This window comes from Nycticebus coucang, chromosome 22 (genome assembly GCF_027406575.1).
Source record: "Nycticebus coucang isolate mNycCou1 chromosome 22, mNycCou1.pri, whole genome shotgun sequence".
NCBI classification, from domain to species: Eukaryota; Metazoa; Chordata; class Mammalia; order Primates; family Lorisidae; genus Nycticebus; species Nycticebus coucang.
The window spans coordinates 4,965,725-4,979,572 of record NC_069801.1 but is presented as its reverse complement, the minus strand read 5'-3'; the positions used below and the strand labels follow the sequence as shown (position 1 = coordinate 4,979,572).

Genomic DNA, 13,848 nt, shown 5'->3' with positions numbered 1-13,848 from the left:
GGCCTCCAGGCAGCAGGAGGAACATGGGCAGAGGCCCTGCAGCGGGACAGGGCTGGGCGTACTGAGGAACGGGAAGAAGCTGGCGTAGCTGAGGAGTGCCCAGGGAGCTGCAGGGCAGGGTACAGGTCTCCAGAGGTTTAGGAAGGCAGAGGTCACTGGGGAACTTCCTGAGAAAAAAGTGAACTCCAGGCCCCAGAGGGGAAGGAAAGCCAAAGGGCAGGGGAGGGACAGGGGAAGCCACTGAGGCCGGGGGGGTGAACCCTGCACGGGAGGGAAGCTGAAACCAAGGCAGGTGGCCACAGCTGCCACTGCCAGGGTGACCTAATGATGGCAGACGAGGACGAGGTCAGGAGAAGGCAGAATTGAAGGGACAGCAACGGAAGACACGGGCAGGAGGCTGCAGATGGTGGGAGGTGCTTCTGCTCGGGGCACCTGCTGGGTGGCACTGAGCAGAGGGTGCCCAGCACAGTGGATCTCTTATGACAGGCTAAGGAGGCCAGGGGAGGGCGCAGCTCAGCTCAGGACTGCCTGCTCCCAGGCATGCAAAGAGAGAGGGACAGCCTGATAATCCCCCACATCACCAAGGGGGACCCTGCAAAAGGAAAGCAGAAAGCCCCACCCAGGAGGTCCTGAACATTTTGGGGGTGTTGGTGGGAACAGCAAGAAGTCTTCTTGGGGATCCCAGATCCTACCTCCAGGAAGAAAGCAGGAGAATGGAGACGGGGGTACGTGAAGAAACACCATGTCTGTGTACAGCCATGTGCACCTGTGCGTACCTGTGTATACTTGGGTGCACCTGTGTATAGCTGGGTGCACCTGTGTGTACCTGTGCGCACCTGTGTATAGCTGGGTGCACCTGTGTGTACCTGTGCGTACCTGTGTATAGCTGGGTGCACCTGTGTGTACCTGTGCGTACCTGTGTATAGCTGGGTGCACCTGTGTATAGCTGGGTGCACCTGTGTGTACCTGTGCGTACCTGTGTATACCTGGGTGCACCTGTGTGTACCTGTGCGTACCTGTGTATAGCTGGGTGCACCTGTGTGTACCTGTGTATACCTGTGTGTACCTGTGTGTACCTGTGTATACCTGTCTAGCTAAAACCACCTGCACTCTAAGAGTAAACAAAATTTTAACGGTGCTAAACGCAGTGATAACACCATATCGTGGAATCTCCTTGCTGAACCAGAGTCTGTAACATGCCAGTGTAAAGCAACATCACCAGCTGGACCCAGCTGGAGGCCTGAACAAGCTGGACGATGTCCACACGTGAAACGTGTCACCCAAGACTCCATTTTTCTATTTCGCTCTATCGAACTATATCGGAATTTCATTCTCAGTCCTTTGAGTTCCTTCAGAGGCAACACAAAAAGTGTTTCCTAGAGGCAAACTTTTGTCTTTTGCTTTGGAAACCAAAGTTTCCCCTTTGCTCCAAAGAAGATTAGGATATTAAGGACAGAATGTCAGCTGAAGATTACATGAAAAGGATAATTAAACAAAGGCCCCATATTATAAGCCAACTAGAAGGGAAATTAAGCAGCTTTTGAATCCCCTCATCTTTGAAGGATGTTCTGTGGAGGGAGCAGGAATCGTTTGGCTTGATAAGTAAAGATAGTAACCAAACTGTATCGCCCATTGTTCTGCCTTTATATTAAAAGCAATTGCTTAGCCAAGCTGACAACACACACTGTGGAGGCATAAACCCCTCTGCAGACAGAAGGATTAAGAGACTGACAAGTTCTGGATAATAAGACTAATTAATAATTTCCATCTCTAAGGAACTGCTGCTCTGGCAGCTTCATCCTTCCTCTGTCTCCTAAGTGAGTCCCCCAAGGGCTGGGGACAGAGGAGAGTTGGCAGGACCAGCCAGGATAGATTGTGGTCCCCGTCACAGCAGGGCAGGGTGCAGAGGGGCCTTGGGGTAGCAGCATGCTGGGGACAAATGGTCATAACTCAGAACTTCCATCTCCTTTAACCAAATACCAAATTCCTGCCTAAGACTGTGGAAGAAACTAGGAAATGGGGTTTCTAATCACAGTTGCCTTGGAGAGACGTAGAATTCTGTCATTTGAAAGGTGAGCCACTGCCACACCCACCTGCCCAATCCTCTAGAGTGAAAGCCACCAGGTAACAGCATGATGACAACAGCCACTCCTTCCTAGGGGCTGCCGTGGGCCAAGCATGACACTATGACCTTTGTGTGTCTTAGTTCAATTTATCTCTCCAACTTCAGGAGGGAGGTATTTTGTTTTAATATAGAGAAAAAGAAAGAAGATTCAAAGTGATTGATTCACGATCAGAGTCACATGGCTGATAAAGGTGCAGTTGAATTTAAACCAGGGGTCCTGGTGGGGTTGCCAGGAGGAAGACTTTCCTGACATGGGGGTCTCACCTGTTCGCACGGGTGGGAGCAGAGCATCCCACTTTCCAGAGGGCTCTGGCAGTTGGTGTTTTCAGAGCAAGGGGAAAGTGAGGGAATCTCCTGGGTCTTCAGCCCTGCTACAGCCTGCAAGGTGAGGCTGAGCAGCTGGGCCTCAGCACAGGAGACCCTGTGAAAACAACTACGGGATGTCCCCCTGTGCCCTGTTTTATGGAGGAGAGATGAAGTAAGGGATCAGGATGAGAGAGTCTTCTGGAAAATGCCCAGTGACTTTCCTCTGAGAGCATAATGGCTGTTTTGGGGACTGACATATTTTCTGGAGGCTTTAGGTAGGTACAGCAGTGGCCTTGGCATCGTAAATTGCAATCAGCCAAAGATGTCTGAGAAGGAAATACTACCCACTCTGCCATGCAGCTTTGGCAAGGGTCCTGAAATCTTAATGGAACTGAGCAATTTTTTGCATAGCGCCGTAAATTCCTAGTGTCTACCTTATCTCCTCATCACGTTATTCAAGGAACATTAAATGGAGAAAGATGTGGAAGCTGCTAGCCAGAATAAACCCGGAAGCAGAGGCAGCTGAGCGTCGCTGGCCTGATACAGCCTCCCCCAGCTCCTCTTCCAGAACGACCCTCCCCAGCTGCAAGGGGCTTTGCCATTCACTGGAGGAAAAGCCTCCAGATGGCTAACAGGACCGGGCCTGGGTTTCACCATCCCCGCCCATAACCTTCTAGACTGAGGCTTCCTCCATGTCACGTGTCTCGTGGTCTCTCCAGCAGGGGTGGGGGGCTTGTCTACCTGGAGGCAGCCCCACCCCCACAGCCCCGGCTTCCCCTCGTCTTTCCTGCTGGACAGCGAGCTCCCAAGGTGAGGGATGGTGTCTCAGTCTTGGTCAGATCCCTCCTCCCTGGGCAGGCCTGCTGAGGGCTGACCTAAAGCATAGACCCCAGGAGCTCCCAGCCTCATTTCCACAAAGCGACAGTAACAAATACAGGTCTCAGGGCAGCCAGGGTGCACGCAGCACCCAGCACTCGCAAGCCCAAAGCCAGCAATGACTATGGCTGTTACTGATGATGGTGGTGGTGGTGGTGGTGGTGGTGGTGGTGGTGATGGCGGCCATTGTTATCATCAGCCTCAGGAACCTGCAACCTCTGCTCTGGCCTGGTCTTGCCTCTCCTGCCCTCTTCTGAGCTCAAAGCAGAGACTGGAGAATTCCTGGCCCCTCTCCTGTTCCCTCCAGATCACCTGGCTGGCTCTGGAGCTTCTTACAGGCAGCCCTGTATAGGTGTATGAAACTGGAGCCCATGGCAGCTGGGAATCCTCCTTTTTCCCTTCCCCCCCCCCCCCAGCCTTTGAGCCCCACTGACCACTGGGCTCCCTGGCCCATGCCTGCCTCATGTCAGGAGGACACAGAACGGCCCCTCCCTATTTCTTCCATCCTCTAGCTTTTGGCTCACCTCCTCCTCCAGGAAGCCTCCCCTGACCACCCGACCCATCTGTATCTCCTCTGGATTCGTCATGTTGAGTGGCTGTAGGTGCCACCTGCTAGGCTGGGGTTAGAAATGGCTTCGATGCCCCAGAGTCCTTTACCTGCTGTCCACACAGGGGTCTTCCCCAAATGCTCCAGGCCTAGCCACTCCTGTCCTTGCGCCACTGAGGTGAGCCGCCACTTGGAGTGGAGTGCGCTGGCTCAGTGCCCCCTACCAAGGACTACATGCTCTGGAGAGCACTCACAGTCAGCCTGGGGTTGTCAACCAAGAATGTGGGATAAAGAGGCCTGGCATCAGACCCAACATCACAGGGATGCACACAGCCAGGGGAGGGGAAACTCTGGCTTTGTGGCCAGGGACTATGGAACTCTTTCTTGCCCTTGTTGGCATTGGGACTGGGTCCCTCTGAGGTCAACACACTTGGGGTCTGTGAGCATTTCTCTCTGTGCAGCCCCCATGCATGTCCCTCGGATCTGACCCTGTGAGCTCTCAAGGTCAGGGACCATGCCTGTTTAAAGGGTCTAAACCAGGGCCCTGCCTTCCCTGTGTCTTTTGGCCTCCCTATCTTCCCTGATTGTTGGTTTTCATCCAGGCCTGATTCCCTCCCAGGGCAGCTGTGGAAACCAAAAGATGTGACACTTGGAGCTCCTGGCCACACTCAGTGGCCACCCTCAGCCAAGGCTGTGGTCTCCCGAGCCACATGCAGTGGTGAGCAGGGAGGGCCTCTGTTCATATCCGCCTATGTCCTCCACTCTTCGTAGCCAAGGGTGACACACAGTGCTTACAAGACCAAAGATACCAGGGCTGGACTGATGCTTGGCTTTTATGATGCTGCGACTGCAGGACAGTTCCAGAGGATCTGGCAGCCCTGGGGCCCCTTCTCCCCCTATAGGTGTGGGGGTCAGTGACACCTTGGACAACAACTTGGCTACCCTCCTTGAACTGCATGGGTCCAGATGCCCTCTGGGGGCAGGGTGCTGGTAACACCAGCACCTCCTGTTGCTCTAACCGCTGCACAAAGCCTCGCTCTATGGTGAGCCGTGGAACTGCACAGCCACGGTAATGTATGGTGCGGCTGAAGGCCACGTGCAGAGCAGCTCATTAATACTTCACTTCCCAGCCACTTCTATTTCACCCTGACAAAATATAAAGACGGTAACTGAGCAGAAAGCCTAGGTATTTTTTATGAAGCTATAATATTCTCCATTTTTAAAAAAAATTAAAAAAGGAAGAAAGCACAAGAAAAAAAGACATTTTGTTAAGCTATTTTATGCATCTTAGAGACCTCAGCCAGAGTGGAGGTGTCCTCACCACTAGGACCACACCATAGGCTGAGGGGCGAGTGTGGACGTGCTCTCTGGCTGTCACGCTTGGCCTTCCTTGGCCTAGCTGAGGACCAGGGCGACCCTTCCTGAGGCTGGTTCCAGGTGGGGCTGGTTTCCAGAGGGGTGGAGGCGTTGCTGGGGGAGGCACTTGGGTTGCAGGATTGTTGATCATTCTGCAAACAGATGTCAAGTCTGTTTGGGGACTGAGGACATTTACTGAAAGGATGGTGCCACTGTGGAGTGTCCTCTACTCCCTGTGAACAGGGCTCAGAGGAAGATGGTGTGAGAGAGGAGAGGCTGCCTGGGCCACCGGGCCAGCCGGCTCATGCTCTGGGGGGACTGGCTTGGCCTATCTCAGCCTTGCTATGGGAGATGAAAAGGACATGGGAGGCTGGGGGGCATTTGTCACCAAAGCTTCCCCGGGTGTCAGGATATCAGCTGACAGGTCCACCTGGCTGACAGCATGGAGCTATCATTTACAGAGTGCCAGCCATGTGCCAGGAATCAGGTTACATTTTAAAGGCACGTGTAGAAATTCATTGAATTCCTACAGTAACCCTTGCAGGCGATGCTGTCGTCTCCACTGTATTGATGAGGAAACTGAGACTCAGAGAAATCAGCCAGAATGCCCAGAGTCACAGGGGCACAAGCGCTTCTTTGGGGGATCCCCCCGACTATTCTCAGAGTCTAAACACCAACTCCAACAGTGGTGTGCAGCTGCCCACTCAGAGCTCCAGGTGGGTGGCCTCAGAAGGGTGCAGGGCCTGGTGCCCAGGGACCCCCACAGGGCCGTCCACCCGACACAGATGTATGCCTGCTTTGGTGCTCTGTGGAGCTATGAGTTCTGAGGACCCTTCTGGTTCTGGGGAACCAGATGCAGTCAGCTCAAAGAGACCCTCATGTCACATAGACAGATTCTGGTGTCAGTGGAGAGGGACAGGGACTAAAGCCGCATTGGCGTGGTGCTAGGCACACCTCAGACCCACCGCCAGGTGCCACAGGCCCTTGGACTGGGCCACGAGGGTCACGGCTGCCAGCAGAGAAGACCCAGGTGCCTTGCAGACCTGAAAGGCTGTCCCTCTGAAAGGATTCTTCAGAGCTGAGGCCCCAGTGGCCACCATGAGTGCCGCAGCAAGAAGGAAAGCTTTCCTCCCTACACCGGGACACACCAGGGGCCAAGGCCTGTGTAGTCTGTGTCAGGTACAGAAGTGGAAATGGCTGTTTGCGTTGAGCTCAGTCTCCAGAACCAGGAGGAGAGGTGGCTTCATGGTGCCCCTGCCTGAGAAAGCCCAGGGCCTGAGGCAGCCTGGTGAGGTCGGCTTGCCCCCTCCTGCTCTGGAAGCCGGGCACACAGCCGGTGATAATGACAGGACCTGCTCCAGCTGGAGAAGTCCACGTTCTAGATAACTCTGCAGCTCCTGCTGGAGGGCAGACGGGCCCAGACTGCTTCGTGTCTGTGGCCGGCTTGGGGCAGGAGAAAACCAGGGCACCTCCCCAGGGTGACTAGTGTCTCCTGGCTTCCTTGTCCTCCCCCTGCTGTCCCTGAGAGCTGCCTCAGGAAATGCTGTCTCCAGGATGAGGGTGGCCGAGAAGCTGACCACACCGAGGACGAGATGCCTGCTGCTCTGGGACTTGGGGGCTCCTTGTGGAGGGATGTGTCTTTTTCTGGGACCCCTATGCCCATTTCTGTGGGATCCAGGGCCAGACAAGGAGGAGGCAGAGAGTGTCCAGGCTAACAGCCCAGCAGCTGTCCGGCTTCTGACCTGGGACAAGCTGTCCAGCCTCTCTGCTCCTCAAACTCCTCATCTATGGCAGCCATTGAAGGCAGTGATGGGTGACCTCAGAGTCACCCCTGGTTCTGACCCCATTGGCTGAGAACTGTGGGACTTCTCAGAGCCTCAGTCTTTCCCTGGTGAAATGGGAGCACATGGTGGGGGCTCCCAGCTGGTCAGAAGTCAGTACCCGGAGGTGGTTGGCTGTGCTGCTCAGGGTGGTTGGGCAGAGCTAGGACAAGCTCCTCAGACTCTGAATCCGTGTCCTACCTGGTCACTCAGCTCCTAGGCCTGCAAGCTCCATCAGAGCCCTCTCCCCACTCTACCCAGTCCTGGGGTTTTCCCAGAGCCCCAGGTGCCCTGTATTCCCATAGAACACTGCACAACCCCCAGGATGGGCCAGGAATGAGCCCTGGTGGCCTCTGCCCCAGCATGCAGGCCTTGGCAGCCAAACATCCCTGAGGACAGCAATGACAGACACGTGGGACACACCCCCTACTTCACTGCAGCATGGAAAACATTCATTAAGCGGTTTAGAGGACAGGCCAAAAACACTCATTAGAAACAGAAATGGTTTCCAAACAGCCATACGGATTTATGGGGAAGTCTGGCCTGAAAGGGGGTCATCCCCGGGAGGGGAGTGTTGGGGAGAACCTGGAAAAGAACCGAGGTGGCAGGCTGGAGAAGGGGCACAAAAGGAGGGCAGGGAGCCCTGAGCTTCTGCTGCCTGCCCACTCCCTGCCACCATCAGGAGACCCCAAACCGGAGGGATGGCTGTATGGCTTGCCACGACTCGCCTCTCCACCCAGCAAGGCTCAGGGCCCAGTGGCTGCTATGACAACCCCGTCAGGAGTCAGGATCCCCACCTGCTCCTCCACTGACAAATGGGAAGCCCCGCTTTCTCTGAGTCTCAGTCATCCTTCCAGAAAATGTGGTAGCTGGGGTGAGTGGAGCCCGAAGGCCCTTCTAGCTGTGCCACAGAAGGGCCAGTGACGCCAGCAACATGAGCAGAGGTGGTGCGCCTGCCTCCAGCAGAGACGGCCTTGTCCAGGTCACAGCGGGGTGGTGGCTGGGGCCCTGGAGACACTGCACTTGGGCAGCCTGAGGCCTGAGATGTTGCCTGAGCAGGAGTCGCCTACTCTCTGGCACCACTGAGCTGTCCCGGTCGCCCCACGTGGTGCTCATCAGTTAGGGCTAACTGGGTTCAGGAGCTACATTTCTGGGGCTTCTCCTCATGGGTCACAACCTGATAGGATGTTTGTCAGCAGTGAAGAGAGGGAGCGGGAAGGAGGCAGAGAGGGGAGACTAAGTGGTAGACACCAGGCAGCGCCCTCCCTCAAAGCAGGTGACTTGGGGCTCTGAGTGCTACGTCAGCTGGCGTCCTCCTCCCTGTGTCTCGACACCAACCCTGTGCTCCTGGCCGCAGGTCTGTGCGGCTCCCTCTGTCCTGGAACCGGCAGGCCGGCTGCACACGCAGAGCTGTGGCGCTCCCTGATGCCGTCTCCTGCACTGTCACAGCTGTGGCTTTACGCCGGGTCCCTCCCTCAGGGAGCTGCCTGTCTGGCTGGAGAGGAAAACCCAGGCCTCTGCGGGTAGAAGTCCCCTCTGTGCTGTGTGGCCTGGAGGTGACATCAGCTGGGAGACCTCAGAGGGCAGACTGCATTTGTGGCAATCTGGAGAAGCTCTCCTTCCCTCCCTTCCGCCTCCTTTCTCCAAGCCCCCTCCTTTCTGGAAAGTCCACCCCTGCCATGGGCTGGGTGGGTGTGGCCAGCCCATCATCCCTTTCCCACAGGGCCTTGTCTTGCTCAGGGGACTGGCTGGCCGCTGGGCTGGGTTCCCTTCTCACTCCCATGGTGGGCACTGCCTGGACACCTCCACTCCTATCCAATCCTTTTTCTTGGTAATTTGCATCGGAGACAAATTTGGGCAATTTCCATCTGAACCAGTATCTCACAGCTTCCTCCCCATTTAATATCTGAGAAATTAAGCAGGCCACCCCATTATCATCCTGGTGTTGTAATCAGGACCAAAACAAATCGCCTGGCACGGCACAGGCTGCTGCATTAGCCCCGGCTTGGAGCAGGACGCACGCCACACTCCGTGGCCTCTTCTTGCCCACCCAGCACAGACAGGGGAGCGGGAGACCCCCACCCTGTGTGTGTCCCTTCTTTGTTATCTGATCACAGAAAGGAGAATGAGGCTGGAGGGCACAGAGGATGGGGAGGGAGTGACAGCACCCTGGACCTGAGCAGAGAGAGTCGAGAGGCCCAGTCCAGCCAGGAAGAAGCCAGGGATACAGCATTTTCAGGACATTCCTGTTTCCTGCCCATTTGGAGGTAACAAACCAGATGTACACAGAGGCCAGGAAAGGGGGCAAGAGGGAGGCAGGGCTGGGGCACAGGAGGAGGACTCTTCTCCTTCTCTCCTGGCCTGGGAAACCAGGCAGGAGCAGCTGGATGCATGGAAGAGGGGCCTGGAAGGAGCTTGGGAGGTAACCAACTTAGACCTCAGGCTGCCCAATGGTGTCTGGCTTTGGGAAAGTAAATTCAAGGGAATTAAAATGCCACAAGAGTGTGATGGAATGAGGGAGGCAGGCGCAGGCGTGAGTGCAGGAGGACGGCTGGGGAGACGGCTATCCTTGGCGGCAGGTGGTAAGGGCTGCTGGGGGGTGGGCTGGACGGTGCTGCCCAGCAGGAGGGTGATAGCTGGGTCTGGGGGAGACAGTACCAAAGAGGTGTTCTGACCAGGGGCCATGAAAGCCAAAAGGAAAAAGCCAAAACCAGGTCCTGGGGGTTGAAGGCTCAGAAAGGACTTTACAGGGCTGCAGGCCACTTAGGGAAAATGGCATTTCTCTAGAAGCCAGTATTTGATGCTGGGGACACAGGGACAAGCTCTGAAGGCTAAGCCCCACCCTCCTCCACTCCTGCACCAGGTAGAAGAGAAAGTCCTCTGACAAACATTTAAATGCATATGGCTCAGTTCCTATTAGCAAGACACAGAAAGTACCACCCATGACCACGATAAACCTCCCTGTCGTCACAAGGACACAGGTCTGAGCAATTAGAAATCCAGGTGCTACCATCAACCTGCACAGGAGACAGTCAGCGGGGCTGATAGCAAGACAAGGTGCAGGCAGTGTCTGCAGATCAGCACGCCCGGGACGGTCTTGAGCATCATTCTCTAATGAACTAGCTAAGCCACAGACAACTATTTCTGGAAGCTGAGGGAGAAAGAAAGTGTTTGGGGGCTATGGCTGGGTGGAGCCTTGTCTGGGCTGAGTTCTGGCCTCCGCCTTGAGGTGGCTCTGGGCCCTGTGGACACCAGCCAGGCCAGCTTCCCCGGGGCCAGCGGCCTCTCTGTACTGCCTGACATGCACAACTCTTCTCTCCCTGAACACACACCATCCACGTGGGGGCTTGATTCCCCATCTGCCAGGCCCCTCCAGCCACACCCTCTACATCAGGGGACCCTCAAACAACCCAGACCCTGGAGTTTGCTAATGTGTGGAACCATGACGGGAAGGGCAGTAGGGAGAACTTGGGGTGATGGTGCCAAGCCCCCAGGGGACAGGCCCTACAAAGAGAAGCTACTAATCAGAGCACTGAACATGACCCGCCAGATCCCTCAGACCTCCCCTACCAAACGGCAGGACCTTCCACCAAGCGAGACAGCTGGGTGACCACCCCCAGCTGGCCAGAGCCTGGTGGGTGGGGTGTGCTCTGCACAGACCCACCTGTGGCTCAGCACTCAGCACTACTGTGTCACAAACACCACGGACAGAGATCAGGATGCCAGGCCACCCTTCTGTAGGAATGGCCAGCACTCCCACCACCAATTGCTCCAGCCCCTCTGCGGCAGATGTCACAAACTGATCACGGAGCTCCTTGCCCTCGAGCCCTGGCTTCTCCACCTCCAGCGGCCGCCCCTGACAATCCCTCTGCACCTGGCATGCCCCCGAGCATCTCCTTCACGTGCCCTGTGACTAACCCAGAAGAGAAAATGCATTGGTAGCTTTCAGCCTACAGGCATTTCAATGTCAGGGGCAGGAGGCTAAGCTGTCTTTCTTGTCCTACCAAAAGGGAATGGAGGCACCTCAGAAACTTGAAGCACGTAGGTTTCTCTCTCATCAGGTGGGTGAGTGCCACCCTGCCACCAGGCGTCCCCTCCTGACACCTGACAACACCAGACCAGCCACCACGCTGGGCTCAGCACCACACAGCTGAAATCTTTCTAGGAAGCTCTCCTGAGCCTAAGTTGAAGCCGCACAGGACCCCCTGCCCCTCAGTGCCCTCCGCACACCCTTCCCGAGCACCACTGACGGAAGAAGGATCCAGTCCCAGCCACCTACCTGAAGGAGCCAGTAGCACCTCCGGTGGAAGGTGGGGATGATGGAGGAATGGACATAGCAGCCGTACAAGCACTAGGGAGAGAGGAAAAACGAGAATTCAGTTGGAAAGAGGGAAGGAAGGAAGGAAGGAAGACGGCGCGACAGAGAAGGGGCAAGAAGGGGGCACAGCCTCTGCCAGCGGCCCGGGAGCCCTAGGGCGCCTCTGTGTCTGCCCCAGCTCCAAGACTAAGGTTCTGGGACAGCCTCTAAGAAGCACTGTCAGGTCACCCCAGCCAGAGGGCAAACTCAGATGGGCAGCAGGGGCCTTAAGCTTCCAGGGCGTAGAGGCATCGAGAGTCAGAGGCAGCCAAGGACCAGGGACATGCGTGTATATATACAATTTGCCTATAATTTTAGGAGCTGGCAGTGACTCTGTAGTTCGTTCCTGGTACTCAGGTCAAGACTCTTTGTGTACAGGGAAGGACTGAAGGGTACAGATTGATTAAATCACACCAAACACACACACATGCTCCAGACCTTTCCTGGCCAGGGAGGGAAACACCAGGCTAAGCTGGGCACCCCTGGCTGACATGAGCCCAAAGCTGGGGGGCACAGAGTGGGGTCCGGGGATGGGGTGGGGGATTCGTCTTAGGATTGCCCTTCAGAGCCCTAGAGACCCCTTTTGCACATTCCTGACTTTCACTGTGAGTGACAGTTCATTCATTCGTGTATATATATTTAAGTATAAGCCTGCATCTTTTGCAGACGGATTTTGTTTTGGAAAAGAGCCAGAACTAGGCTGGGGAATAAGGTAGGGGGGATGCAACTGTCATGAGGGACAGTGCTCAAGGGGCCCGGGTGGGTGGAGTGGACTGAAGGGTGGGGACATCAGGACCTGCATGGTTGTGGGGATGCCCACACAGCTCTGCTTCTGGAGCACACTGAGCTCTGCTCAGCTGAGAGGGAGGAAGGGGCCTGAGCAGAATCATTGGTCAAGTCCCTCTCGCAGACCCACTGGAGGGTCGGAGGGTGAGGGAGAAAGGTCTCAGGGCACCCAGTGATGGGGCCCACAACAAAGCCAGGGCCAGAGCCTCTTCTTTTGGAGCCTCCAATTCCAGACTGGAATGATCTTCCTTCCAGCAGCTTTGGAGCAGCACATGCTCCTGAGGGCTGGGGCAGAGAGGGGCAGAGGGCCTGCAGAGCCACGAGGAACGCCAACAGGGAAAAAGCCTCTGCCCCTTCTCTTTGCCCCCTGCCCGCATCCTGACGCCCACTCTCCAGAGGGTAGTGGTTCCACGTTCAAAGCTTCCATCAGATATTATTTACACCCCCAAAAGACCAAGTGCAATTTTGTTTGAAGAGGAATCCGTTTGAGCCCTGCCTGTCTGATTAGCAGAGTTGAAAGAGAAATCATTTTGGACTATGGGATTCTGGCTGCAAGAAAATCAGATTTCAATATGTTAGAACTTTTACAGATCGCTGTCAGCTGGGACTTAAGCCCTGTATAAACCAAACAAACAAAGCGGAAATTAATTTAAACGATTCCCTTGCAATTCTTGCCCACGAAATGTATTTATGATTAAGAAGGCAATATTCTTTCTTGACTTTTCTGGTCTTCAAGACACCGTGTTTTATGATTTTGTTGTTTTGGCTTTTTGATGACTCCCTCCTTGCCAAAGGAGACTCAGGCACGGGCATTTCCTGTGAGCGTTTGGCTGCTGTGAGCAAGCGGCCCACCCGTGGCTGGAGTCAGCGGCCTTCCTCGCGGATTGCAGGCTCTCAGGGGAGCAGTGAGCTGAATGGAGGGAGAGTCTCTCTCACCCTTTAAATCAAAGGACTCCACCTGCTCTTTCCCTCATCTTATTCGTCTTTCTTTCGGTCACTTGCCCCCTCCGTCTCTGTCCGCTGCCTTTTCTCGGACTCCAGAAGAACATGATTGATTTTCTCCACCGCCTGTGTTTAGGACTTCATCATCCTTGGACCCCACATTCGGTAGTCAGAGAGAATTCACCGAAGCCCTACTCTGTCCCTTCCTGAAAGCACAAAGCAAGGAGAAAGCACATTCTCCCTGAAGCATCCCAACATCTCTCCTGTTGGCGACCCAGCCTATCTGGAACTGCCCAGAACCACCCAATAAGCAAAAGAGAGTTAAAGAGAAAAATTGCTGTTTCTACATCAAGGCTCATGCATTTTAATCCGAGGAACCCTTGGGACCTCGCTCAGAACCTCGTCACTCTATTTTTAGATATTCTTCTGACCACCGTGATGATCCCATGTCTCCGGCCTCCTCAGAGGAGAAGCTCAATCTCAGGAAGGTGGGAGGGAAGGGAAGTGTGACACATGCAAACAGTGACAAATGGCACCAAGGGAGGAAAGGAAAAAGCTACACAAAGAGCCCCAAGGACTCAAGAAGCCCGAGGACGTCGCACTCCTTCCCATGTTGCTGTGCTCAGCACACGGGGTCATGCCTGTTGTTAATTACCTGACTTCCTGACTGGGGGCTTCTGAGGGCAGGGAGCCTCAGATGTTTTGAATGAAGATGGCCCAGCTCTCCACTCTG

The 13,848-nt window shown here is 55.2% G+C and overlaps 1 protein-coding gene across 10 annotated transcripts in view; it reads right to left on the bottom strand.

Annotated features, from left to right (window-relative positions):
• The window catches only part of LOC128574629 (calmodulin-binding transcription activator 1), a 759,325-nt gene that overhangs the window by 226,565 nt on the left and 518,912 nt on the right, over positions 1-13,848 (bottom strand). For 9 of the 10 annotated variants that reach the window (XM_053575459.1, XM_053575460.1, XM_053575461.1 and 6 more), the window contains exon 4: positions 11,310-11,381. The exons of the other annotated variant lie outside the window; for it this stretch is intronic. In XM_053575459.1, coding sequence (XP_053431434.1) covers positions 11,310-11,381 — 72 coding nt within the window. The remainder of the gene's footprint in view (positions 1-11,309; positions 11,382-13,848) is intronic. 10 annotated transcript variants of the gene reach the window in all.